Source organism: Chiroxiphia lanceolata, chromosome 19 (assembly GCF_009829145.1).
Source record: "Chiroxiphia lanceolata isolate bChiLan1 chromosome 19, bChiLan1.pri, whole genome shotgun sequence".
In the NCBI taxonomy this organism is placed as follows: Eukaryota; Metazoa; Chordata; class Aves; order Passeriformes; family Pipridae; genus Chiroxiphia; species Chiroxiphia lanceolata.
Window position 1 is genome coordinate 12,253,542 of NC_045655.1, and position 26,966 is coordinate 12,280,507.

The 26,966-nt window shown below is 63.5% G+C and overlaps 2 protein-coding genes across 6 annotated transcripts; both read left to right on the forward strand.

Annotated features, from left to right (window-relative positions):
- The first annotated feature begins 30 nt into the window (after positions 1–30).
- On the forward strand, positions 31–10,345 carry USP36 (ubiquitin specific peptidase 36). Of its 2 annotated transcripts, none has more exons than XM_032706744.1 (20): positions 31–149; positions 462–750; positions 837–1,061; positions 1,789–1,899; positions 2,153–2,255; positions 2,882–2,949; positions 3,330–3,400; positions 3,770–3,852; positions 4,169–4,289; positions 4,548–4,688; positions 5,016–5,116; positions 5,412–5,550; positions 5,765–6,406; positions 7,032–7,117; positions 7,573–8,232; positions 8,471–8,610; positions 9,002–9,166; positions 9,458–9,573; positions 9,664–9,796; positions 9,882–10,345. In XM_032706744.1, exons 1-20 carry the CDS (start codon positions 147–149, stop codon positions 9,884–9,886), a joined length of 3,402 nt encoding a protein of 1,133 aa, XP_032562635.1. In that variant the 5' UTR covers positions 31–146; the 3' UTR covers positions 9,887–10,345. The 2 variants fall into 2 exon arrangements, with proteins under 2 accessions (XP_032562635.1, XP_032562636.1); XM_032706745.1 differs by having other exon boundaries at positions 7,714–8,232.
- A 148-nt stretch (positions 10,346–10,493) lies between these two features.
- On the forward strand, positions 10,494–26,588 carry CYTH1 (cytohesin 1). 4 transcript variants are annotated; one of them, XM_032706751.1, is made up of 13 exons: positions 10,494–10,554; positions 19,046–19,128; positions 19,896–19,960; positions 20,608–20,674; positions 20,852–20,970; positions 21,285–21,365; positions 21,477–21,589; positions 21,660–21,808; positions 21,922–22,034; positions 24,456–24,534; positions 24,633–24,704; positions 25,055–25,209; positions 25,433–26,588. In XM_032706751.1, the coding sequence occupies exons 1-13, from the start codon at positions 10,527–10,529 to the stop codon at positions 25,509–25,511; spliced, it is 1,203 nt and encodes a 400-aa protein (XP_032562642.1). In that variant the 5' UTR covers positions 10,494–10,526; the 3' UTR covers positions 25,512–26,588. The 4 variants fall into 4 exon arrangements, with proteins under 4 accessions (XP_032562642.1, XP_032562640.1, XP_032562638.1 ...); XM_032706749.1 differs by lacking the exon at positions 10,494–10,554 and adding an exon at positions 13,874–14,413 and having other exon boundaries at positions 21,922–22,033; positions 24,458–24,534; XM_032706747.1 differs by lacking the exon at positions 10,494–10,554 and adding an exon at positions 14,081–14,413 and having other exon boundaries at positions 21,285–21,362; positions 21,474–21,589.
- Positions 26,589–26,966: the final 378 nt, after the last annotated feature.

A 26,966-nucleotide genomic window follows, 5' to 3' on the forward strand; every position in this document is an offset into this window, starting at 1 on the left:
GCGTGCCCGGCCCTGGGCTGTGCCGAGCAGGCGCCGCGGCCGCGCAGAGGCGGAGCGGAGCCGCCCCGCGGGGCCGGCGCGGAAGGAGTTTGTGCCGGCGGCGGGCGAGAGGCGTTGCGGTGACACGTGCGTGCGGCGGGACCCGGATGGTGAGCGCTGCCGGGGTCGGGCGGGACGGGCCCGGGGGCGCCGGGGTCTGCGCTTCGCTCCCGCCGCGCTCCCCTGCCCTGCCGGCGGGGCCGGGCGGGTCGCACATGGCGGCGGGCGGGCCGGGGCGGCGCGGCGGCGGCGCTCGGGGCCGCGGATGGCGGCGGGCGGGGGGCGCGGTGCCCGCGGCGGGCGGAGACCCTCCGAGTGGACCGGGACGGGCGGCGGCGGGTCCGGGCCGCGACCAGTGGCCCTGAGAGCCGGAGCGGGGCGGGAGGGGCCCTCCGTTCAGCCGCCCCCTCTCTCCTCCGCAGCCGCGGCCGCTGGGCCCGCCGAGCCGGCCGCCCACGGCGATGATCGCGGAGAAGCTGCGGGAGGCGCTGGAGCCGGTGCGGCGGGAGGCGGCGGCGGAGCTGGGCCGGCCGCTGGCCGCCGCCGCCCGCTCCGTGCTGCAGCAGCGCATCGAGTTCGCGCCCGCCCGGCGCGGCCTGGCCGGGCAGCTGGAGCACCTGCGGGACAAGTACGAGCACATCGGGGTCGAGGCCCTCGGCCGCCCCCTCGGCATGGCCGGCAGCCCTCCAGAGCGGCCGCAGAACCCCCAGGGTGAGTGGAGGGGGCGAGGGGACACCCGCGTGCTCCCGTGCCCCGCTCCCCCTCCGACCCCCGGGCTGACCGCCCGCTCCCCACAGGCCACAGACAAGCCTCCCCGAGGGCCGTGAGTGACGGGATCCCCACGCCCCAGAAGGTGCTCTTCCCAGCCCAGCGCCTCTCCATGAAGTGGGAGCGTGTCCACCGTGTGGGCGCCGGGCTGAGTAATCTGGGGAACACCTGCTTCCTAAACTCGGCGCTGCAGTGCCTGACCTACACGCCACCACTCACCAACTACCTGCTCTCCCGGGAGCACGGACGCACCTGTGAGTGGGGACCCCAGTTCAGGGGGCCGGGAGGGAGGAGCAGCGTCTGCCGGTCCCGCTCGCAGTGCTGTGCTCAGCACCTCTGCGCCTGGCTCTGGTGAGGGGGTGTGGGTGTCGGGTTGCACCTTGCCTGCTCCCTTCTGCCTGTTTCTCCATCAAGAGGCTGTTCCCGGGTCCAACTCACGTCCTGGTCATAGCAGTGTTCCCAAGCTCAGCATCTCTGTCTCTGGGGAGACTTTCTCTCTGCTGGGTGTAGCCAGGACTAAGATAGGCCCAATGGACCTGCTGGCTTCTCGGGGGCTGAGCTGAGGGGTCCCAAATAGCTCCTACCTGTGGGGACTGCATGAGGGCAGTGTGGCAGGCCCTGCTCCAAGCTGTCACCATGGGGAACACAAAGGGCTTGCAGCCCCGTCTGTAGGACTCCGGTGGGATCTACCCCTCAGAGCCGACCTGTGGGCTCATCCAGTGAGTACCTGGGACCTGTTTTCCATCCATGTGGATGCTGTCTCGCCAGGGGGGCTGCCATGGCTGGTCCTGTGATGGGCTCTGCCAGTTGGTGTGGCGTGTGCTGGTTCTCATGTCCCTGGGATGCCCCAGAGCTGTCCTGGAGCACAGAGCTCGTGGGGAAAACTGAGCGTGGCTGTGCTGTGTTGGATCAGCGATCTCCTGTGCTGCCTCCGTCTCTCTCAGGTTTGCCCCCAACATCTCATCATCTCTTCTGCTCCAGGTGCCCATGGAAGCTTCTGCATGATGTGCACTATGCAGAACCACACGATCCAGGCTTTTGCCAACAGCGGCAATGCGATAAAGCCACTGTCCATCATCCGAGACCTCAAGAGTAAGGATGGCTACCCTTCCCCCCATGACTAATGTGGAAGCAGAACCGTTGGGATTGGGGCACATTTTGCCAGATGGCTCCACTGAAACAACTCAGAGCCTGCCAGGGGGCTGCCTGGGACTTGTCCTGTGGCTGGCATAAGTTTGATGTCTGGTTTGGGTTGAGGGGGCTTGAACCGCAGAGTTCCTGCCCCAGGGAGGCAGGGATGGCCAGCATCTGTTGCAGCACGTGCTAATTCCTCCCTCTCTTGCAGAGATTTCCCATAATTTGCGCTTTGGCAGGCAGGAGGATGCACACGAGTTCCTGCGTTATACCATTGATGCCATGCAGAAGGCCTGCCTGAATGGCTACACCAAGTATGTGGGGCCTGATGGCTCTTTGCTGTCCCCTCACTGGTCCCCCGTGCTCATGGGAGGGGACTGTGGGGTGAACGCATCCCCCAGGTTGGCCGCCTTGTGGGGAGGTCATGACTTCAGGGGCCTCGTGTGTGGGGTCTAGCTCCCTGCCTCTCTGGGATGTGGCTCTGGGTTGTTGTTTGCCTTCTCCTGACTCCTTCACCCCAGCACAGCTGCAGTCCTGCCCCAAAATCCTAAGACTGCTATGGGGTGGGATCCCATCCCAATTGCCAAGGGATCCAGGCATGCTTGCTAGTTCAGCCCCAGTTCTGTGGCTGTGGGAGTGCAGCTTCCCCGAGGCCCTCTATCCCAGGAAGCACTGCCTTTGCAGCACCCAGCTCTGAGCTTCAGCCAGGAGCCTCTGCTCCTCTGAGAGGAGGGTGCATGTTGGAGCCTGGTGCCATCCCTTGGCTGTGACACAGGGAGAGCAGGCTGGCAGGGGCTGTAATTTCCTGCTGCTCCTAGAGCTCCACAGCCCAGCCACTGCCCAGAGTATGGAGTGGGGCTGTCCTGATGACACGGGGGTCCCGCAGGGGTGGCTGTTGCAGAGGGGTGGTGTGAGATCTGGTGCCGCTGTCTCTGTGTAGGTTGGATCGCCAGACCCAGGCCACGACCCTGGTTCACCAGATCTTTGGCGGTTACCTGCGGTCCCGTGGTGAGTGCCAGCTGCCAGGGCCAGGGTTTGGGCAGTAGAACTCTTTGGGAAAATGTCTAAGCATGTGTAACTTATCCAGAGCCACAGTCAGTCAGTCCTGCGGTACCTGAGGGTTGTGACCCCAGTTGTGGTGATGGGAAAAGCTGCTGACTTTGTGCCACCAGCAAAGGGACCCATCTTCCCAGCTATCCAGCGACACTTGCTGTCCTAGCACAAGGTGGAATCACCAGCCTTTCTCTCTCACAGGCTGTGAATCCTGGTGTTCACATCCCAGAGCCCAAACCCAGACTGGGGGGACACTGCAGCTGCCCATGCTGTGCTGTGGGGGTGGCAGGTGCAGGTGTTGTGTTGAGGTGTGCTCATGGCTCTTCCTTTTGCAGTGAAATGCTTGGAGTGCAAGACTGTCTCGGACACCTATGACCCTTACCTGGATGTGACACTGGAGATCGAGGTAGTGAGGCAGGGTTAGGGATGGGGGGCTCTGTCCTCGGGAGGATGTTCCTGCTCTGAGGCTCCTTAACCTGCCAGCGTGCAGGAATGGTGCCGGCAGGAGGGAAGCAGCTCCCACTGTTCCGCTGCCTTCTCAGTCTGGCAGAGCAGTGCCCGTTGCCTGAGCGTGAGCCACGACTCCTTCGCGGAGGCTTGGTGGTGTTGGGGTGCAGAGCAGCCACCCCGTGGTGTGCTGGGGGCGGGCTCACGGCTTTGGGGCAGCCCGTGGCCCTGTGCTGTGTGCTCTCTCCTGGACCCAGCGCCGCAGCACAGAGCACAGCTGTGGCCTGAACAGGCCCCTCGTGCCCTGACTTCCACTTTGTCCTCGCAGCGAGCTGCAAACGTCGTGCGGGCGCTGGAGCTGTTCGTGAAGCCGGAGCAGCTGGGGGGGGACAACGCCTACAGGTGTAGCATGTGAGTGTGGGGGGCTGCAGTCAGGATGGGGCCCACGGGTGTGATGGTGGGAAGGCTGCCACGATATGGGAGGGCTTCTGCACCTGCTAAACTGTGAGGTACAGGGCCACAAAAGCCTGTGATGAATCCTGCCGCTCCTCAGCTCCCTCCTCTCAGGAGGAGGACCTAGGCCAGCAGACGTGGCCACAGGCAGGTGCCTGGAGCAGTGCCTGGTGTCAGCATGGTCATTCCCCTGGGGTTTGCCATTCCCATGGCCAGGGCAGGCAGTTGTCTGGGTGGTGGAACAGCTTGAATAGCTTGAGCTTTTCCTGGGCAGGTGCAGGAAGAAAGTGTTGGCCAGCAAACGTTTCACCATCCACCGAGCCTCCAACGTTCTCACGATCTCACTGAAGCGCTTTGGCAGCTGTGGCTCTTCAGGTGGAAGAAAAATCACCAAGGTGAGTGCTCAGCAATCCAGAGCAGGGGCTGTGCCCTGGTCCAAGGGCAGGGCAGGAGGTATAGGTATAGGCCTGCAGCCATTCCCCACTGCATGGGGGAAGTTGGGCTCATCCTGGCGTCTTCCTCACCACGATCTCTGCCTGGGGAGAGCGTGTCCCCTCCCTCGAGAGACAAGACTCGTAGGACAGCAGAGCCAGTCTTGATCTGGCAAGAAAACCGTCTGCTGTGTGACCTCCTGAGACATTCTCTCTCTGCAGGATGTGGGATACCCTGAGTTCTTGGATATCCGCCCTTACATGTCTGAGCCCAAGGGTGATCCTGTCACATACGGACTCTATGCAGTGCTGGTGCACTCTGGGTACAGCTGCAATGCAGGGCACTACTTCTGCTATGTGAAGGTGAGCCTGGGGTGCTCTCTTGCCACCCTGCCTGGGCTGGGGGCTGGTGGGTGCTCGTGGGTCCCTGCAGGGTGCAGAGAGGAGGGTACTGGGCAGAGAGGGTGGTGTTGAGCACTATAGGGGACACACACTGTAGTCTGCTGCTGGAAATGTGAAGTTCTGCTCTGGTAGAGTCCCCTGGCCTGCCTTGGGTCATCTGTGTATTTTGGGGAGAAACACTGACGGGCACTGTTCCTGCTGCTCTGTAGGCCAGGAGCATCCCTGGCCACAGCCTGACCCTGTTCTCCTCCTGGACACAGCCTGATCCTGTGCCCTTTTGTTCCACAGGCTAGCAATGGGCAGTGGTATCGAATGAACGACCACGAGGTCTACCCCAGCAACATCAAGGTAGTCCTCAACCAGCAGGCCTACGTTCTGTTCTACCTGAGGTGAGAGAGTGCCCTGTGCCTCCGGGCCCCTCTGGCCCTGCTCCCAGCATCTGGGACAGAGATGGCAGCACCTGCCTGTCTGGGGGAGGGAGCTTGGCCCAAGCGACCCCAATACCTGTGTGTGTGTGTGCTGGTTCAGGGTGGGAGGTGGCAGGGAGGTGTCCAGCCCCTTGTCATGGCTTTACTGTAGCACCTCATCTCCTCAGAGTGTGTGGCTCCTGTTCCCTGTGTGTGTCTGCCAAGACTCCCTATTGCTCTCACCCCACAGCTGACGCCTGCACTTTACCTTCCCCAGGCTCTCCAGCCCCAGGAAGAGCTCAGCAGGGCCTGTGGCCAAGGCTGCCTCCGGCCTGTCCAGCCACACTGGTGGCAACTTCAATCAGGTGAAGAAAACTGAGACTAATGGGACCTTGCCCACACCACCAGTGGGCCCGGTGAGTCCTGAAGGCTGCTCCTGGCCAGTGCTCCCAGGAGCTGCTGCTCTGCGGGGACTGGGCTCTGCAGCCACACTGGGAGACAGGCGTGTGGGAGGAGTGTGCAGGAGAGATCCTGATCCTGCTGAGCCCAGGGATCCTGGAGGGCACTGTTCCTGTGTCTGTGGCTCCTTGACTCTCTCCTCACTGAACTTCTCTCTTTCCCCTTGCTTAGAAACAAGACAGGCTGCTGGGGAAGGGGCTGCCAGGCCCAAACGATGTCGGAGTCCCTGTGTCCCGCAGCACTTCTGGCGTGGGGCTGAAGCTGACGAATGGAGTTGCTCAATCAAAGCTGCCCTCTCAGACCCCATCACTCAAACTGCCCCACAAAGCCACCCACAAGGCCATACCACTGCCCCGTGATGTATTCCAGAGGCCCAAGAAGCCACAGACACCTGCCATGCCCAGAGCAGGCTTCCATGTCACCAGCACTGTAAGTGGGGCCAAAGTGGGGCTGCCCCCACAGGGGACAGACAGAGAAAAGCCACCTACCTCATCCAAGCTGCTGAAGTCCAGCCAGGAGCCCAGTGGCCGTGGGGCGATGGCCGGGACCCTGAAGAAGGATTCCCGTGGCAGTGCAGTGGGGCAGCTGGCCAAGGAGACCCACAAGGCCACGAGCAATTCCAGCAGCTTCTGCAGCTCTCAGGGAAGGAACTTTGGCACCCACCTCCCCACTGGCCCTGGCGCCAAGCCGGCTGTCCCCAAAGACTCCAGGACAGCCACTGTGGAACCCCCCCCACTGTGCAGTGCCATGCAGGAGCAGGGCAGCACCACATCACCACCACTGGCCAAGAAACCATCACTTTCTGCCAAAAAGGTGAGTCTGAGCTTCTGCCCAGAGACTCCACTCAACACCTTATGACCTGAGATTGCGTTGGAGGAAGTGTAGAACTACTGCTGGGTGCCTGCTGAGCTGGGGGTGTGGGGGAAGAGCCCCCCAGGGCAGTGGTGGCTGCTCTGCCCTCCCTCTGGGTCGGGATGTTGGGCCAGGGCCTGCTGTTGTTCACATCCCTGAGGGATGTAGGGGGATGGCTCCTGCCCTCTCCCAGGATGGAGGGGTGGCTATGGCAGTCCCTGCAGTGGGGTGGCCTTGGCACCTTCTTGGGGTCACCCGTTCCCTGGGGTGAGTGGCAGTGGTGATGCTGCAGCAGGAGGGTGTGGGGGTGCCTCCTCCCCAGGCAGGGTGTGGGACCGGCCCTCGGTGCCGCAGTGCAGTCAGGGCTCGGGACGGTGTGCTGGGGCTCCGGGTCTTTAAATTTCTTTCCTTCCTTTTTTCCTTTGTTCTTCTAACTGAAAGCACTTCTGATTCTTCCACCCCCCACTTCCCTCCCCCCGTCTGTGTCTGTTCCCCTCCCCTTTCTCTGGGCTCCCATTTTTCTCTTGGCTCATGGAAACCCCTCTGCTTTACACCACGAAGTTTTTATTTATGTCAATAACTGCAGGGCAAACCCTCACAGAAGGCGAGTGGGAGTGACCGCCACACACAGTCCCACCCTGACTCCACTCCTGGGCCTCTGGGCAAGTCCAGGTAAGCAGTGCCATTGCTCCCAGGCTCCTGTGTGGCAGCAAGGCCAATGGCAGCCTCAGGGTGCTCTATGGGGCATCTGTGTGGTCTTGCAGCTGGCTCTCCAGTTCTCCAGGGCTGGCAGGGCTTGCTCCAAATCCAAGAAGCAGGGCAGTCTCTGACTGTCAGCACAGGGTGGGAGGGAGCTTTGCAGGCCCTGACCTTGGACTAGTGTCCCATGGGATCAGGAGGCACCAGCCTGGTCTAGATCTTGCTCCAGGTCCCCCTTGTAGCCTTCAACAGCACCATGTGCTGCAGCATTGCTCACTGTTGCCCTGTCTGCTGTGGGACAGTGGTGCACAGTCTCTGTGAGCACTTGTGGGCCAGTGTCTGATTTCATGGCCAAGATGGCAGCAGTCAGTGGCATGGGAGAGAGGGGCTTCTGGGCTTTCAGATCAGCCTCTTTCCCTGTCCTTCAGCCTGTCCTCATCTGCTCTCGAACTACCAAGTCCTGAAAAGTCTTCCTTCAGCTTCATGCTCAGCTTGGACGCTCAGCTCCCAGCCTCCCCACTGACCCACGGTTCCACTGCCCACCCTTCACACCACCTTCCTTCCAGCAGCAGGGAGAAGGGATCCAGCCAGTTGGAAACAGAGGGTTCCTGGAAAAAGAAACGTCGAAAGAGGAAGCACCGTAGCACAGACAGGAACTTCTGTGCTGTGGCTGTGAGTGACATGGATGAAGTCTCCAGTCCCTCCCAAAAGGAGAGATTTGTCTCTTCAGAGGGCTTCAAAAACAAAGACTGCAGGCCCCCCAGGAAGGAGAGCATTGGTTCTCAGAAGGACTTCATGGATAAAGACTCCAGGCCCCTGAAGAAGAGGAGAATTGTCTCTCTGGAGGGTTTCATATCTGTTGTGGGGAAGGAGACAGAAGGCGAGGGTCCTGCTAATGCCCTGGGGAGTCCGGGCTGTCAGGACATGGAGAGTGGGTCCAAGCAACACATGCCAGAGCCCAGTATTGACTTGGGCATAGGGCCAACCTTCCCACTCAAGAGGAAGAAGAAGAAAAAGAAAAACAGGAGCAAAGATAGGCCATTGGAGAGAACAGAAGAGTGCTGCTCTGGGCTGCTGTCACTGGACAGGTGAGGGGCACATGAGAGCCTGAGGTCAGGCTCTCTGGGCCATGGTTAGGGGCCTCTCATCTTCCTGAGGATGGGATGTGCCTTGGCATGGATCCAGCTGAAACACCCACTTCCTTGGGGTGGGTTCACCCTTCCCCGAGTGCAGTGCAAGTGTCCCTGAACCCCACTGCCCTGTAATGCTCAGACTCTTCCCTGCTTTGGTCTGGCTGGAGCAAGCTGACCCTGCTGCCTTTCCCAGCTCCAGGAGGGCTGAGCTGGAGCCTTGTGAGACACAGTGGAGCGTGGAGCCTGGAGAGCGGAAGCACCGCAAGCGCAAGCGGATGGAAAGCCTGAGCAGCCCGGCTGCCAACGCCGTCCCTGCCACCACCACCCCCCAAGGTGTGACCGTGTACCCTGTCTGGTGCCTGGCAGGGCTGAGCCAGCCACTCACCTGCCCACGGGCCCCTCAGAGCACTGCTGTGCATTCCACAGCGCTTGCTGGTCCCACAGCTGCTTGGCAATGCCCATCATCCTGACCCCATCCTGGGCTGTCCTGCCCCAAACCCATCTGCTACTCCTGTGGGACAGCCCAAGAGCCCCCAGCTGTGCTCTGGAGGACGGGTGGGGACGGGCTCCTTGAGGGGCGACAATTTGCCCGAGCATAGGTCCTGGTGTTCCCAAACACCTGGTGCCATCAGTGTCTCCTGGTGTAAGATCTGCCTTGGAGAAGGAGGGATGCAGGAGCTCCCCAAGCCCCCCCAGCATGTCCTCACCCCGCCTGTTTCTGTAGTGGCAGCGCGTGCCAAGGACAGCCAGACTGGAGACGAGAGACGCACCCTGGCTGCCCCGAGCCCTGCAGCCAGCAATTGGGCTAGCACAGCCCCTGGGGGCCAGGAGACCAGCGTGGTGGGCGAGCTGCTCCAGGACTCACTGGACAAGGCTTATGGCAAACAAGGTAATCCTGGCTCACCTGGGTGGACAAGCAGCCACACAGCCCCCTTGCCCCAAGCTCTGGATACAGGCAGAGCCCTCCGAGTTCTGCCAGGGCCTGAGCTCCCCCTGCTCCAGCACAGGCAGTGACAGGGCTCCTGGAGCCAGGCAGGTGAACCCAGCTGGCAGCTGTCAGGGATGGCACAGGGTGGGGGGCTGAAGCGAGGGGCTCCAGCCTCGGGCCTGGTGGGGGCCCAGTGCAGGCGGGTGCAGTGGGGCACAGCCCTGTGCTCCTGCTGACCACACTGCTCTGCAGTCTTGACCTGGCAGGGCGAGATCTCGGCTGTCAGCCAGGATGCCATTCAGGACACAGCATTGGCCCGGAGTGAGACCATCATCGATGAGTGGGACCAGGAGTTCGACAAAGGAAAGGTGGATGCTGGCTGTGTGCTGGGCTGGGGTGGGTGGGAGGAGGCTGGAGATTCTGCACTCTGACCTGAGAGCCTGCCTGCCTCTGCACAGATAAAGAAAATGAAAAAGATGAAGCAAGAGCGGAAGAGAGACTCGAATCCCTTCCAGAAGCTGCAGAACAAGCGCAACTTCTGGTTGATGTCGCATCCTGCCAAGATGGCCAGCCTGGGCCACCGGCTCTCAGGTGAGTGAGCTGGGGGGCACAGTGAGCCCAGGGGGAGGAAGGGGTGGCAGCCTGGCAGGGGCTGACACTGCTCCTTGCCTCACAGGTTGAGATCTGCATCCCCCAGACAGCTCATGGAGCAGTCCCAAGCAAAGGACCAGGGGCAGCACTGTCCTGGGAGCTGTTGGTGGACCATGCTCAGAGAGGAGGGAATGTGGCCCCTGTCCTGGGGTCGTGCCTTCCCCTTCCGGGAGCTTCTTTTCCACCTGCGGAGGAGCCTGCCCACGCTGCCGTGCCTCCAACGTGCCTTGGCCAGGCTCCTTCTCACTTCTCCGTGCCTCTTCTCCTCCTTTCCCCAGCCCGCACCTGCGGGGGCTCCTGGGAAGTGCCTCAAGACCGTCCCTGCTGCTCCGTGTCAACGTGCCTCCCGCCGCCCCTCGCCTTCCCGGACTGCCCTTCCCCACCGCTCCCTGACCCCCATTCCCTGCGCAAGCCGCATTGAAAGCCTGCCCTCCGCTTGGCCAGGCCCCGCGCGGGCGCGGGGGGCAGCGGTGGGCTCCCCGCGGGACTGAAGGGTTGGACTGAACGGAATAAATCCCGGTGTTTGTCCATCGGCCCCGCTCGGGAGCGGCGGGGAAGGGGCGGGGCCCAGGGGGCGGGGCCTGTGTGGCTCCGCCCCTGCCCCCACGTGACACCGGCCGTGGCGGCCGCGGCGCGCTCGTCACGCGGGCGGGGCCGGAGCGGCGGCGGGATGGAGGAGGAGGAGGGCGGCGGCTGCGGTCAGTGCGGGCCGGGGGTCCCGGCACCCCGCGGGACGGGGCGGAGGGCTCGGGGTTAGGGGGCACTTGGGCTGGGGCGAAGCGCCGGCGTTCTCCGTGGTCCGCAGTGGGGCGGAAGCGCCTCTCCCGGGCGGGCGGGAGCGTTCGGGCCGGGCCGTTCCCAGGTGCAGGACGGCGGGACCCGGTGTCAGAGCGACCGCGGCCTTCGGGGCTTCGGGCGGGCAGGGCCGTGGGGGGCGGAGGAGGCGCCGGAAAGAGCCGGCACCCGGTTCCCGCCGCCGGCGCGGGGGGCGGGCGAGCCGCGGGGCTGCCCCCGCTGCGCCCCCGGCACTGCGCCGGGAGCTCCGGGACCCGCCGCTCGCACACCTGCCCTGCGCCGCTCACACTTTGTTCTCAGGTGCCCCCGCGGAGCTGCCGCGTCCCGAGCCCGCAGAGTTCAGGGCAGGTTCGCCTCGATGGCGCCTGCCGAGTGTCACAAACGCCCCGGCTCGGGATGCGCTCCAGGGCGAGCAGCGGCGGCTCAGGGGCTGCGGGTTCCCCCTCTCATGCCCGTGCAATTGCCTCCCGCTTCCCTCCCTGCTCTGTGCCCAACGAGCATTCCCTCCCCGTGCTGAGGACCGATACCGAGCAGGGAGTCACTGCCTGTGCCAGGCCCCTTCGAGGCAGGTTCCTGTAGTCGGCAGGTGATTTTGCCTTGAGCAGAGAGCAGGGACTTTGCTGAGGGGAAGGCAGAAGTCTGGGTGAGATGAGAGCCCACGGCCCCGGTGGGGGAGCGGTGCTGGTGGCCGTTTTTCCCGCGGGAGCAGCCGGTGCCAGGGAAGTGCTGCTGCCGGCGGTGCTGGTTCGCGGGCCGCCTTCCTGCCCTGCACAGCTGTGCGGCACAGCCGATTAGAAACTGCTGTTCCACCCCAGAAATGACTGTGCTTGGCTGCGAGGACTTCACAGTGTGAGATAAGGTGCCAGCACCCAGCCCCGCTGAGGCCTGGCTCGGGTGTTGTCAGATACAACCCATTAGCGGGGAGCGCCGCGGGGAGCGATTCAGCGAGCAGCCTCTCACAGCTTCCCGGAATTACCTGGAAGATGTCCCGGGTCATCTGTCAGCATCAGAAGTGTCCTGCTCACCCTGCCGCGGGGGCCACAGGGAGCAGCACAGCCACCTCCAACCCTTGCCGCTGTCCCTGTGCCAGGGGCAACACAACCTGCAGCTGCCCTGAAGCCCCTGAGCTGAGTCGGTTCAGCAGAGGACATTCTGGGGCCACAGCGCAGTGGAAGCCGACAGGGAGGCTCTTGCTGGTGGGATTTTGCTGATGCCAGTGTGCCCCACAGCTCACAGCCCCTCTCCAGCCGTCTGCCTCAGCGGAGAGCAAATCCTGGGGCGAGCAGCTGGTGGCACAGATGTGGGCTCCCCCCACTCCTGCCAGAGCTGCACTCCCATCCCGTTCCCAGCATCTCCCCACGGGACGGCGGTGAGACCAAACCCATCCCAGACCTCACCGTAGCTGAGCCAGCGTGGCAGTGCGGGTCAAACGTCTCTGGACTGTGGGGCAGCGGTGTCCTACCAGGGAGCATCCCAGCTGCTCCTGCAGCACCAGCCGAAGGAAGTGGGCAGCACAGTCTGGTCCCAGCACTGTGTCCTGAGCTGGGCCCCGTCATGGCTCAGGCCCAGCCCAGGGTGAGGGGGATTGGGCAGTGCTGGTAATCCTGCTGCACTCAAGGGATTACTGCTCACTCTGGCCTGGGGATTAAGGGATTTCTCTAAGTGGGGTTGATGCAGCCTCCAGCAAAGCGGCTTGTGCCTGGGGGGCCTTGCTGTCTGGGGCAGGGTGGATGCATGGAGGCAGAATGGACTATGCAAGGTGTGGGGGATCCACAAAGGAGGGTGGGCTGCCATGTCCCCCAGCAGGCCAGGGGGTTCTCCACCCAGAGAATTCCTGTCCTCCTCATTGCCAGCCTGCACAGCCCTGTTTTGCCAGTGGGCACTGGCAACTTCTTGGCACAGGCTCAGCTGTTTCAGAGGCATCCTGGGACCATGGCATGCCCCTCTGCACCAGGGGATGCTGCTGGGGAAGCTGCCAATGATGCCCCAGCTCCTTCCCTGGCATGATGTGGGGTGAGCCAGGGCGAGTTGCTGGGCCCAGCTCGGGGGCTCCCAGATCGAAGGTGCAGGGACAGTGCAGGGGTAGCAGTGGGCTCGGAGAGCAGAGCTGGGTGCTCAGGCAGAGGCAGTTGGCTGGTTCTTCTCCTGAGATGTTTGGAGCAGAGAACGATGAGCCCCACTGCTGATGCTCGCAATCACACGTCAGGGCCGCAGCCATGGTTATTGTGACCCAGAGGTGTTTGTAAGCACCCCACCTCACCCGGGCAGGGTGCAAGGACCGAGGGCGTCTGGATCACTCTGCATGGGAGATGCCACCTGGCCCTGCCTCATCCTGGCCACAGCACCCGTGTGCCCTATGGGAGTTTTTCCAGATGCCAGTCCAGGCCCCGGGCAGGTGCTTGCCACAGCATGTGCCCAGCTCAGCGCCACTGTGTCCCCAGCTCTCTTTGCCTGCCCTTTTGCCTCCCTGCGATGGGGCAACCACTGCTCTGGCCTCTGGGAAAGGGGAAGTAGTGCTGAAAGCAGGAGGTCAGTCACGTCAGTGGTGAATGCCTGGCTGCCCTCGCAGCTCCAGAAGCTGCCCTTCTCCACTGTCTCTCCTTCTGTCTGCAGTCACAGTGCTCCCGGGAGCAGGGACTGCTCCTGCCTGCCAGGGTGCCCTTCCCCACCACCCACTCCGTCTGTGCTCCTGCCTGCCCCACTTGGGTTACTCCTGGCTCAGCGATCCCAGTGATTGTTGGGGCAGGCGAGCAGAGCTGCTGGGCTGCTCCTGCCCCAACAGGCCCTGGGGTTTGTTACTCATGGCCGTGCCCTGTGCTCAAGATCGCTTCTGCTTTGAGGGAAGGAGCTGTCAGTCCGGTTTGGGTTTGCTCAGTGCTTGTGGGGTAGGAGGGCAGGAGGGCTGTGCCTTTCCCTAGCTCCACACTCTGCCTCAGGCTGGGATCCCAGGACAAGACCCCCCAGTTCCTGCTGCAGAAGGCCCCCCACACTCCAGGATCAGAGCAGAGCGGGCAGCACCTCTGGGGCATGACCGGGGCTCGGCACCTACCCATGCCTGCACACAGGGCTGGCTGAGCCTATCAGGCTGTGCCGGGGTCGGGGCCCGGGCCCTGCGCCCCGGGAGCGGGGGTTGTGGTGCTCCCCCACGCTCACACGCCGCGCTGTCTCTGGGTGCACCTTCCTTCATGCAGCGCTCGTTGCTACGCGACCGCCGGCTCCCGATGCTTAATGCTCTAATACGGAGGGATAAAACCACTCTAAAAATACCCCGCTGCCGGCCCCCTGCGGGGGCAAGGGGGCTGCTGGGGGGCAGGCGGCCTGGACGCAGGGGCTGCTGGGGACTTCCCAAACTCCTCGTCCTCTAAGTGGCTTTGAGCCGTGGGCCGGGGCTCCGGCAGCGGCACGGGCTGGTGTGCCGGTACGGCCGGGATTGGCTGGGACTGGCGCGTGGGCTCCTGCGGCTGGAGCTCCCCTGCCAGAGCCAGCTCCAGCCAGAGCCGGGAGTGCTCCGGCTCCCCTGCCTGCACCCTGCCCGTGGGCCCTGGCACCAGGGAGCCCGCTGCTCGGCCACGTGCACCTGCCTGGCCTCTGCCTGCTGCTACCTGGCCTCTGCCTGCTGCTGCCAGACCTCTGCCTGCACCTACCTTGCCCCCCGGAACTGGTGGCATCCTGTGTGGGACCCCTGCAGCATGGGGACGGTCAGCGAGCTCTGCGCCTCCAGTTTCCAGGCCTTCCTCTGCCCCTCGGTGGCTGCCAAGGCAGGTAGGAGCTGCGTGCCCCCCCTCCCCTCTGTGCTGCGGGGTCCCCATCCCCCAGCAGACACAGTGGTGCCCATGGCTCCAGCTCCATATGGCTCTAGCTCCATATGGCTCCTGCTGACAGCAGCACGTAGTGTCCTCGCTGTCTCGCTGCTTCCTTCCTTTGCCAGCCTCCCCAGGCTCGGTGCTCTGCAAGCACCAAGGCCCAGCAGGACAGACAGGCATGGGCCCCTTGCCTGGCATTGCCCTGCGCTAGAGCCAGTGCCACGCTAGGATGGGGGTTGTTTGGTAGCCAGTGGTGGGGGTTGTTTGGTAGCCAGTGGTGGCGGCTGGATGGTCACAGGCAGTGTGGCCACAGCAGGTCCTGCCCCAGCCCCTCACCCCTGCCCTGCCATGTGTGAGCGCTTGGCTGCCCTCACCACGGCGAGTGCCTGTGGCTGTGAGGGCACCTTGGGGTGGCACTCTCCAAAGGGAATTCTGTGTGGGAAACCAGTGCCTGCCATGTGAGGGATGTGCTGAGGGCTGGCTGCCTGTGTGAGCTGCTGCTGTCTGTGGATTCCTGCCTGGCTGTGGGACCGGGGGGCTGTGCGGTGGGGCAGGGGGCTGCAGGACCTCCTTGGCCAGCCCTGTGGCTGAGCAGCAGCAGGCTCTGCTCCTCCCGAGGCCTGGCATCGTGAGTGGTGCCGAGAGCAGATGAGGTGCCTGCCTGGCTGCACTCTTGGCACCTGCACAGTGTGTGATGCCTGTGGACGTGACCGAGCCAGTGCTCACCTGGCCATGCCAGGGGTCTGTCTGTGGGAGTGCTGGAGCCTGAAGCCACTAGGAGTGAGGCGACGGCTGTGGACAGGGGTTCCGTGCTGGCCTCTGGGTCATTTTGTGGGAGTGCTGGGCAGGCCTGCACAAAAGCAGGACAAGGGCCCTGGGCCAGCAGCTTTGGAGGGTCTTTCTTGGAGCTGCCTGTTCTGAAACCCTTCTCCTGACGCACCTCGGTGTCAGTGGGGAAGGACGGGGCTGACGCAAACCGGGGTGTGCACACAGCACGGTGAAAACAGGATGTGGTGCGGGGAGACAGGAAGTTCCTGGGGGCCCCGTGGGACCTCACCAAGGGGCATGGTGGGCAGCAGCACCCACAGCAGCACCCAGAGACCCTGGGCTTGTCTCCGTGGTCTGTCTGACCCCGAGGCCATTGCCTCTCTGGTGTGGCACAGCGTGGGCCAGCAGCACAGCTGGCTAGTGCTGTGCCTCAGGGGGCCAAAGGACATCCTGAGGCTTCTGAAGCCTGCCCTCCCCTCACTCCATAGCTGGCGTTCCTGGTGCTGTGCTGTGTCTCCATCTCGTGCTGCTGAGCAGGATTTAGCTGAGTCAAGGCGACCGAGGCTGATGCAGCCTCTCCAGGCAGCTGACAGGGGACAGGGACTGGCTGGGTTCTCTTCCGCTGCAGCCACGGCACTGCAAGGCCTGGATTTGCTGCAAAAGGGTCCTGCATGGAGCAGTGGGGTCCCTACAGGCACCCTGGAGCAAGGGGGCTGCCATGGACCCTGTGGACCAGTGGTCCCCACAGCTGGCACGGGAGCTGGACCTGAAGTGGGGGGGGGCTAGCAGAGACAGGGGGGAGCTGCAGGGCAGCACTGGGAGTCTTTTGGGGTGGGGGACCCAGCTGGCAGAGGGGAAGGGAGGGGACCCTTCATTGCACGGTGATCTCAAGATGTGTTGGGTTGAGTGTCCTGGCAGCCCCCGAGGAAGGAAGGGCTGGGCCAGCCCCGGGGCCTGTCTGGCTGGGACCCCAGCACATCAAGTCCTCCAGCCCCGGGCCAAGGAGGGGCAGCAGGGCCCTGCTTCCCTGTCCAGCCGGGAGCAGAGGAGTTAAGGTGCTGGCGACTCTGGCTCACGGCGGCAGGAAGAGGGTGTTGGTGGTGCTGGCTCCCGGCGAGGCCGGGATGACGCCCAGGCGGCCCTGGAGCTTATTGGTGCCGTGGCCCTGAGTCACCGCGGAAGCACCGGGGCGGCAGGTGCCCGCACCCGGCACGGCAGCACCTCTGCGGAGCCACCGGCAGCACAGGCACGGTCAGCAGGGCCAGCGTGAGGCCCTTCAGCGATGGTGCTCAGGGCGGAGGGCAGCGGTGAGCTGGGGTGTGGGGGCGAGGGGTGTGGGTGGCTCCGTGTCTGCCCCACTCCCCTGCTGCCAGCCCTGCCCGTGGGCCTCAGGGCAGCGGACACAGCGGACAGGACATAGCGCGGGGTGAGCACAGCCCCTGTGCCACGGGGCTTTGCTTTGGCTGCAGTGGGGAGGGGGCATGTGCTGTGGCTGCTGCTCCAGGGGGCTACAGGCCACAGCAAACCTGGAGCCTGAGACAGGTGGATAAATCCTGCCGGTGGCCCTTACTGCTTCTGGGCTGCTGCTCCTGGGCAGGGTCCTCAGGCTCAGCTGCCGGCAGCAGGAGGTGTGGGAGCCCCTGGTCCCCTGTGCTGGTGGGGAGACCTAACCCTGCTTAGAACCCCACGTCTGGTGGGTCACTATACGACTCCTACCAGGCTGAGGCTGGGGGAAGTGCATGCTCCAGCCTCCCCACCCGTCAACACTGCTCTGCTTGCAGCCAGGCCTGCTGGGGCTCCCCAAGGTGAGTGCTGTGCAGAGCCAGGGAAGGGTTAATGCCTTCTTCCTTCCCTAGAAAAGCTCCTGCGTCTGGGGTTTCTCTTCCTCTGGCTGCTGCTGACATGGCTGGGCCGCTGTCACGAGTGCTCAGCCTCCGCTTGGGAGGGACCTTCCGGGGCTCCGGAACAGCCCTGACATCCCTGCTGCAAGGCAGCGTCTCATCCTGCGCCGTGCCTGCCCTGGGGCCACCGGGACCCCCGCCCACTCCCAGGTGGGCAGGGGGAGGCAGTGCTGAGGGCTCTCCTTGGCCCAGCTCCAGCCCTGGCACTGAATTTGACCTTCTCTGCAGCCAGACAGAAGGGTCCTGCAGCCAGGTGAAAGGGTCCTGCGGCACATGCAGCAGCCCAGGGATTTGGGGGGTTCTGTGTCTGACAACGCAGCTCATCCCTCCTGCAGTGAACCTGGGCTTGCTGGGCACCCTGGGGGCTGGGCACGGGTGGGCTGGTGCTGGTGGCAGCAGCACTGGGCCGTGTGGAAGGCACTCCGGTGCATCAACACAGCTCTGGTATTAGAAGTTGAAGTAACTTTTAACCTGGTGCAACGAGCAGACTTGTCTGATTCAGGCTTCCTGACAGGGAGACTGAAAATATTGGGAAGTGCTACCGTCAGGTCTGAGACACAGTGTCGCAAGCTGAGGCGCCTCAGCCCTGGCAGTGAGGGGTTTGCGAAGGAAGAAGCTCGTCAGAAACCGGAGCAGGGCTAGGGAAGTGCTGAGCTCAGAGATTCAGGGTGTGGGGTCACGGTCACCCCAGGGAGGCTCCCTCGGAGGCGGCGCGGGGAGAAAGAATGTGCAGTTGAGGATGGTACCGGTCCAAAGGCACATGGTGTCCCTGGGCACTGGCACAGGGCAGTGACCGCGCTGTGGATGCTCCGGTGAGTCTGGGCTGGCAGCGGTGGCCTGGAGCCCACACATGTGGCACACGGGACATCAGTGGGACGGAGGGTAACGCTTGGGGCAGGGGAAGATGTGACAGCCCCACAGGTTCCTGTCCCCAGCACCCCAGGGTGGGAGGTGGGGATGACACGAGAGCTGAGCCTGCGGGTGCTGCTGCCACCTCCCCTGGGGACTGCGCTCTGTAGGGATGGTGCTTTGGTGTCCTTGTGGGCGACCTTGGTGCAACGTGTGGAACTCTTTGGTGGAGGTGGGAGACACAGGCATAGGCGGAGAGCTGGGAGCACTGCTGGAGGAGCAGATGACCTTGGCAACTGGAGGGAACAGGAATGGCATACCTTGTCACTGTGAGCCAGGAGGTCACGCACCAGGGAGCACTAGGAATGTTCTGGGAGCAAGGGGGGGCGTGCGACTGCCCTGTGGTTGAGCCTCAGATGTTGTTGGGGAGGGAGTGCCTGGCTCCCCGGGGTGACAGGGAGGTGTAGACATCATGGTGTGCAGGAGGGTGTGCCAACTCCAGGCCCTGCCCTGGAATGATGGATCCAGTGCAGAGTGGGCTGCAGGGATTGCTAGGAGTTGGTTTATGTTTGGGGCTGGCCCGGTATGGCAGAACAACCTGTGGGGCTCCAGGTCTGCATGGAGCCCATGCCTTGGGGCACAGCAGAGCTGCCCAGCCAGGGAAGGGCCCCGAATGGGTACCCACACCAGCCTGGCTGGGGTAGAGCAGAGTGAAATGGGACATGGGGGGGCATCAGGGCCAGGGCCAGTGGGAGCAGCACTGGAGCTGGTCTGGGGGCTGTGCTGGTCCTCACTGCGCAGCTCCCATGGGTGGTGCCCAGCTCCCCGCTGCAGCCGCTGCCCGGCGGGGCGATGCCCTGGCCCTCGCATTCCTTGCATGCCGTCAGTGCCACTTGGCCCCTGCGCAGGGCTGGGGACTGTTCATCAGCCCAGCTCCTCCGGGCAGCTGGCAGCTCCACATTCTGGTTCCATCCAGGCCCAGGACTGCCAGCCGAGAGCAGAGGCTGTGCCAGGAGCACGTCAGGGCTGATTCCCAGGGCCACACGTGCTGACCTGATCGTATCTCTGCTCAGTGCCCAGTGACCTGACCCCAGAGGAGTGCCAGGAGCTGGAGAACATCCGCCGCCGCAAGCAGGAGCTGCTGGCTGACATACAGGTCTGATTCTGAGGGGTGACACCCACACAATTCTCCTGTCTCACAGAACAGCTTGAGAGGCAGAAGACCATCTCCCTGCTCATGTCACTGGCAGGGTCCCTGCAGCCCCATCCAGGGTCTCTCAACCCACTGCCCCACAGCACTGCCTCCAAAGGGCCCTGGGGACAGGGAGAGGGTCCTATCGGGGACGTGATCCCGGGTGGCAGCCATTAGGGTTGCTCTACTCTGCTCTGCCCTGCCGAGGCAGCCGTGGCTTTTCCTGTGTCCTGCAGAGCTCCAGGCCGTGCAGTTGTGCCGTGCCCTGGAGCACTGGTGTCTGTGCCAGCCCCTGCCTGGCATGGGCAGGGACCGTGTCTCTGGGCCAGGCCACTGCCCTGGCAAGCGCCTGCGAGGTCAGGGCTCATCTGGGACACTGTCAGTCCTGTCCCCGATTAAGACAGCAGAGGCTAATTACTGCCATATGCTGGGCATGATCTGAAGGGATTAGGGGTAATTTTGTTAACCTCTGAATCTCTTCCTTCCTGTGTGCTGAGAGCGTTGTGATGCTACAGGGATTAGCGGGGGGGGCGGGGTGTGGGGGGGGGCGACAGCCAGCCCGTGCCCCCTGAGCTGGTTCAGCCCCAGGGCAGTGCTTGAGGGCGGGAGGGGGATGGAGAGAAGAAAGAAAGGAGGGTCTGCAGGGCTTCCTGGAGGAATGGGGCTACCTCCAGGGCTGAGGGCTGGAGGGTTTGGGGTGGAGGCCCCTCCAAAGTGCCCTCTCCCCGCAGCGCCTGAAGGATGAGATAGCAGAAGTGACGAATGAGATTGAGAACCTGGGCTCCACCGAGGAGAGGTGAGTCCCAGCCCAGGGCCCCGCTGAGCCCCCTGTGGGACCTGAGGGCAGCTGAGCCCTGGCCCATGAGTACTGGTGTGGGCGGCTTTCCCAGGCGCTCTGGGCTCCTGGGAGCGGGATCCCAGGCTCAACTGCTGCTCCCAGGTCTGTTTTCCTAAGCCCCAGCCCCTCTGTCTGGACACAGCCACTGTCGGGCTTTGTTATTCTGAGCTGGTGCAGGCGGTGCCAGCCGGGATTAGGGGTCCCAGCAGCTGGCGGGACTCCCAGCGCCGTCCCCAATCACCCACTGGGGCATGAAGGCTGTCCCCTCCCGCCAGCCCCTCTGCTCTCCCAGAGCCCCGCTGCAGCCGGCTTACCCGAGCCTCCCCATGCACGGCTGACTGACAGGTGTCGTACCTGCACCGTTCAGGGTGACCTCCAGAGTGGGTACGGCAGCTCTGCTCTGCTCTGGGGCCCGGCAGGCCAAGAGCAGCCCTGGGCCAGGGGGCAGACACGGAGCAGTGTGTCGGCTTCGCCCCGCGGGGGGCCAGCGTGGGGGCCTGGCTACCACCAGTCCGGGCTGACCCTCGCAGCAGTGCACTGCGCCGGGGGCCGCGCAGAGGCAGCAGGTCCCTGCTGGATGCTCAGAGCTGCTTTGTGCCTTGCAGGAAAAACATGCAGAGGAACAAACAGGTGGCAATGGGCAGGAAGAAATTCAACATGGATCCCAAGAAGGTACTGTGGGGTGGGAAGCACGGCTGGTCACCAACCTCTGAGACCGTGTTGGGCTCTGCCACCTCCCAGTCTGGATGCCTGAGCCAGGGCAGAGCCCATGGGCAGGGGCTGGGGTCAGCAGACAGGCTGGCGGAGGCAGCAGCAGACCTCTAAGTAGCCCCTCTTGCACTGCTCCAGGGCATCCAGTTCCTGATTGAGAATGACCTGCTGAAGAACACGTGCGAGGACATCGCTCAGTTCCTGTACAAGGGAGAAGGCCTCAACAAGACGGCCATCGGCGACTACCTGGGCGAGAGGTGTGCTGGCCTCGGGTCTCCTGGGGATGTTCTGGGCTCCTACCGCCTGAGAGATGGGACACTGCAGCTCTGAGCTCACAGGGCAGCCAAGTGGTGGTACCCGGTGTGCTGGGGGCAGTTGGGGGTGTTCAGTCCATGGCTGGTGCTTGCGAGCGGCTGGTGTGTGCAGATGAGCCCAGGACATGAGCTGGGGGTAGCTGCAGCTTTCCCCCATGAACAAGCGGAGTTTGGAGCAGGGCAGGGACAGTGGGGCTGCTCGGCAGTCACAGGGTTGCTGATCACGCACCCCTCGTGCTCTGGCTTTGTTCCCGCAGGGACGAGTTCAACATCCAAGTCCTGCATGCCTTTGTGGAGCTGCACGAGTTCACTGACCTCAACCTCGTGCAGGCCCTGCGGTGAGCGAGGGGCCAGGAGCTGAGTGTGGCCATCTGGGGGGTGGCGGGGGACCACGATGGGCCAAGGGACCGTGGAGCCCCCAGATCAGCGCCACAACTTGCTCTCCACAGGCAGTTCCTGTGGAGTTTCCGGCTGCCCGGGGAGGCGCAGAAGATCGACCGGATGATGGAGGCCTTTGCGCAGCGGTACTGCCAGTGCAACCCCGGCGTCTTCCAGTCCACAGGTGAGCACCTGCCCCAGACCGTCTCCCTGGCATCCTGCCCCGCAGCTGACTTTCCCTTCTGCCCCTACAGACACGTGCTATGTGCTGTCCTTTGCCATCATCATGCTGAACACGAGCCTGCACAACCCCAATGTGAAGGACAAGCCCACAGCGGAGCGATTCATTGCCATGAACCGCGGCATCAACGACGGGGGAGACCTGCCCGAGGAGCTGCTCCGGGTGAGGGCCAGGGCCTGGAGGGGCCAGGGCCAGGCTGCAGAGCTGGCCTGGAGCAGGGCCTGCCGCAGGGCTCCAGGGCAGAGCAGAGCTGACACCGTGTGTCGTTGTACCAGAATCTCTATGAGAGCATCAAGAATGAGCCCTTCAAAATCCCTGAGGATGATGGCAATGACCTCACCCACACCTTCTTCAACCCCGACCGGGAGGGCTGGCTCCTGAAGCTTGGTGAGTTCTGGTGGCCAGGGAGGGCAGGCTGTCCCCAGGGACAGACCTGGGACATGGGTGCAATGCCTCTGGGCTTCCCACACTTCTTCTGCTGCCCTGGCTCTTTGGAGCTTGAGTGGGCTGCAGAGAGAGTCACAGCCCCCTCGGGAAAGGCGTCCATACATCCAGCAGCCCTCCATCTTCCCTTGGCTGGGCAGCAGGAGTGAACTCAGCTGAGGAGGCCCTGCAGAGTGGCTGGGTGGGCATCCCAGGGGACTCTGCTTCTAGGTTGGGCAAGCCCCCGGGGTGCAGAACTGGTACCAAGGTCCAATGTTGGAGCACAGAGACCTTGAGGCCCTTCAGGTCACTGAGTCACAGCAGGGTGTGTCGGAACAGGCCCCTGGGAGTGAGCAGCAAGCTGCCCCAGGCTGCGTGTGTCCCCCCTCCATGCCACAGACAAGCCCCTGCCTCACCTTCCCACAGCATTATCACCTCTGCATCCCAGCTCCACATGCAGGCAGCGTGCATGGCATCCCTGCTGCACCGCCCGGCTGCCGCAGCCGGAGCCCTCCGCGCCCTGGCTCCTGTGGCTTCTCTTCTCAGCACCTCTGGGGAATCCTCTGCATGGGTCCAGTGGGGGGGGATGGATGCTGGCAGGATCGGAGTCCAGTGGGGCCTTTCCCTGGGGTTCTGGCTGGGGTCAGGATTCCTGATGTATGGCCGTCCCCTCAGGACGGGGAGGGGCCTTATCCCTGACCCAAGGGATGAGCAAGAGCCACCTGCTCCCCACCCTGAGGTGGGGAGGACTCAGGGAACAGCTCCAGGCTCTCCTGTCTCTGACAAGGCCAGCGCCCAGCAGGTGGAGGGGCCTGGTGCACAAAGGTTCACGTTGGCGCTGCCACTATCGGTGGACAGGCGGGCAGAGAGGCAACAGAGTGGCCGTGGACCCCAACTCGCTTGTAGGGAAGGGAGAGACCCCGTGGGTCAACCATGGGGTGGAGGGAGCCAGGCCCTGTGCCCAGCAGCTGAGGAGCCCCATCCCACAGAGCCACAGTGAGCCAGGGCAGTCGGCCCCCACGGCCATGCCGCCAGCCTGACCCCTCACAGCTTCCCTGCTGCAGCCTGGCCCCACTGACCCGCAGGGCAAGGGGGGGCTTTGGGATTCCTCTTTTTATTTTTTTTCCCTTTTTTTTTTAATTTTCTTTTCTCCCTCATTTGTATGTTTCCATGATTTTGGCTCTTCCTTTCCCTGCCCCCCAACTCCAGGAGGTACGTACCCCTCTCCCGTGCTCTGCTCACACTGCTGGGGCTTCGTTTCCTTTGCGTTTTTAATTGCTGGTGATGAGTCTCATTGCTGCTGCTGCTGCTGCTAACCCCGCACCGCCCGGGGACCTCGCCTGCCGCGGGACAGCACTGCTCCACCACCAGGCAGGGACATGGGGTGTGGCCCCACCGATGCCACACTCTCCTCAAGGCCTGCGGCCTCCTCCACCGCCCTGGGGGAGGACAGGGCTGCAGTGGCTCCTTGCCCAGCTGCTGGCGGGGGTGTCCCACCCGGCCGTGCTTCGCCGTGTCCGCAGGCAGCTCAGCCCGGTCAGTGTGTCTTCGCCTCCGGTGCCACGAGGGATGGGAATGGGTTTGGTGTGTCCTCAGCAAGGACTGTGCGCGGGGTGCTCAGGGGTGCCAAGTGCCTGGGGCTGGATGGAAGCAGGCAACAGCCACCTGCATGGTGCCCTGTGCTGTGCCAAGGGCTCACAGCAGTTCCTATGCGAGCACCGCACCGGTGCTGCCCCGGCTCCAGCACCTGCATCCCAGCATTGGTGCCGGCTCTCGGAACTACTGTGGGGCAGGGACTGGGGCGGGCACCCAGCTGGCATGGGGGAACAGGGGACACAGCGCACACCGTGGCTCCCTGTGTCCATGGCAGAGCCAGTCCTCAGGGGTGGGTGCTCATCCCACATCTAGCACTGTTGCAGTGGCCACGGTGGAGGAGAGCCGAGCCCAGGAGTGAGTGGCCCGTGTGCCCATGGAGTGGCTTCTCCCACTGTGCTGGTGGTGCAGAGCTCAGCTGTGGCTCAGCACTGGGACAAGGGGGGACCATGGTCAGTGTGGACAGAAAGTCCCCGTGTCCCCTGGGGAGCTGCCTGGCTGCGGTATCCTCTAGCTGTGCTGAATTCGTGTTTGGGTGGGAACGGGCTCAGCACTCCCGGCCCGGCACCCCAGCCTCGCCTCCATCCTCATCCGTCTGCTTCCCGCTCCGGCTCGGTGCAGTGTGTGCTGCCTGCTGCTGCTGCCCGCCGCTGCCTGGCTCTGCTTGGCTCTGTGTGTCCGCCGGGCCCTGTGCTGCTGGAGCCCGTGTGTGTCCGCCTGGCTCCTGTGCTGCCATGTGCCATGTGCCCGGCTGCGCCTGCAGGGCTGTGCCCGACTGTCCCTCTCTGCTCCCAGGAGGCAGGGTGAAGACATGGAAGCGGCGCTGGTTCATCTTGACCGACAACTGCCTTTACTACTTCGAGTATACAACGGTGAGTGGGCTCTGCGTGGGCCGAGCCAAGCCGGGGCAGGGAAGGGGCTGGATTGGGAGTGTCCATCCCACAGCTAAACCTCTGCTTGGCCATGCCAGGATAAGGAGCCCCGTGGCATCATACCCCTGGAGAACCTGAGCATCCGTGAGGTGGAGGACTCGAAGAAGCCCGTGAGTGCTGCAGCAGCGTCCTATGAGGCTCGGGGGTAGCCTTGGTGCTTTGGCTTGGGCGGGGAAAGCTGGGAGGTGTTGCAGCCCCCCAGGATGCCCCTAGGAGAGGCGGGGGGCCCCACAGCAGTCACTGCCTCCACCATCACAGCGGCCAGGTGCAGTCACTGCAGTGACCAGGACTGGTGGCAGAGCTTGTGCAGGACCATGGGGTGATGAGCACGGCGTGTTCATCCCTCTCTGCCATGCTGGGGTGGCTGTGCTGGGGGAGCATGGCTCTATCTCATCCCTCCCAGCCTGGAGTCCCCTTTGGAAGGGGAGGGGGCTACCTCTGAGCGGTCTTTCCCTCCCAGAACTGCTTTGAGCTCTACATCCCTGACAACAAGGACCAGGTGATCAAGGCCTGCAAGACAGAGGCGGATGGGCGTGTGGTGGAGGGGAACCACACTGTGTACCGCATCTCTGCCCCCACACCTGAGGAGAAGGAGGAGTGGATCAAGTGCATCAAGTGAGTGCCCAGAGGAGTGTGTGGGGGCACAGTGCTGGGCAGGGGCACGGCGGGGACTTATCTGCTGCCCTTGAAGGGGACAGTGCTTCCCAGGGCACCCTGCAAGAACGGGGGGGAGTGAGCTTTCCTAGGGGCATAAAGGGATGTGCCCAAGGCCTGGCCAGGCAGGTCACACCCAGCCCTGCAGTAGTTTGGCCTGACCCAGCCTTTGTTCCCCTGCCAGGGCAGCCATCAGCCGGGACCCCTTCTACGAGATGCTGGCTGCCAGGAAGAAGAAGGTCTCCTCCACCAAGAGGCACTAGCAGCCAGACTGGCCTTGTGAGGCCAGCATGCCCTCGGCAGCCCAAGCGTCCCCCTGTCCTGGGGGTCTGTGGGGCGGGGGCCGTACTGCAGCCTGGCCCTCAGGGTCCAGGGCCCAGCTTCAGCTTCACTGTTTCTTTTCCGTGGGGAGAGGGAGGGGGCACAGGCATCTCGGTGCCTCTGGCCCTCCATCACTGCCTCATTGCCAGGACAGTGTCTTCATGGGCTCAAGCTGGGACACAGCACCCCTGGGAGCTCCAGTCTCAGCACCACAGGCACCCTCCATTCTTCTGACCCCCAGCAGCCCTGCGGCTGCACATGGCGCTGCAGCCCCCCAGCACCCGTGTCCAGACACTTCGATGAGCAGGAGGATGAGCAGCTGTTAGTGAGTAGCTGGCAGTTTTGGGGTGCCGCAGGTGCTGGGGTGCAAGGCATCAGGCCCAGGGAGGCCCTACAGAGACAGAGCTCCCAGCCCTCGTTGTAGCGGGCCTGGGTCTGTCCTGGGTGTCCCCACACTGCTGCCTCAGACCCTCACTCCATGGGCACAGGAGTGCTGAAGGGCAGGGAGTGTCACCATCACGGTCTGCAGTGGTGCCACACAGGGCACAGACGTGCCCTCGTCCAGCCATGGGGGCTGTGGCTTGGATGAGGTGGCACTGGGTGGCATTGCCCCTGGCACATCCTTGCAGCACAGTCCTCTCATGCCAGGGTGGCATGGTACCATGGTGGGACATGCCCAGAGCTGGAGCCTGCCCTGAGAATGGCTGTGGCAGGGGTCTGGATGGGTGGGAGCTGCAGCCCCCACTCTCTGCCTCACTGTCCGCCCATGTCATGTCCTGTCCCTGTCCCCGCGCATGGTCTGGAGACGCCTGGATCAGTATTAGTCTATTTATCAGAGGTGTAAATACTCCTGTATAGTTTTCTCCTTGTAGATTATTTTGTATGTGGGTGGTTCAGTGCAGAGGCCTCGCGGGGCGGGGGGGCAGGATTTTTTATTCTAACATTATTTTTTTTTTTTGCCATGGCCTTGTAAACTAGTGCTGAGGATTGGCAGCAAATAAACACTGCACTGCGCTCCACTTGGCCTCCTGTGCTCTGTGTGCAGCTCGGCGTGGGCAGGAGTCCCGTGCCCCCCGTCACTGCCAGCTCCTGCCCTGTGCCTGGCCTTGAACCAGGCTCATGCTCCTCTCAGCCCGAGGTTTCCTTACTGGCACCGCAGCGATGCCACATTGGAGGAAGTGGCAGCACTGCGCCCAGTGCAGGTCTTGTTTTGAGCCTCTGCCTGCTCCACTTCAAAGCCCCATGTTTTCTTGGTGTGCTGGAGGTGTTTGTGAGCCTTGTGCCCTCACCAGCTGCCCCTGGCCAGGACAGTGCCTTGGGGACCTTGCCACAGGGCATGGGTGGCTGTGCTGGGCTGGGACAACTCCTGGTCCTGCATCCTGCTGCTCAGTGGGTGG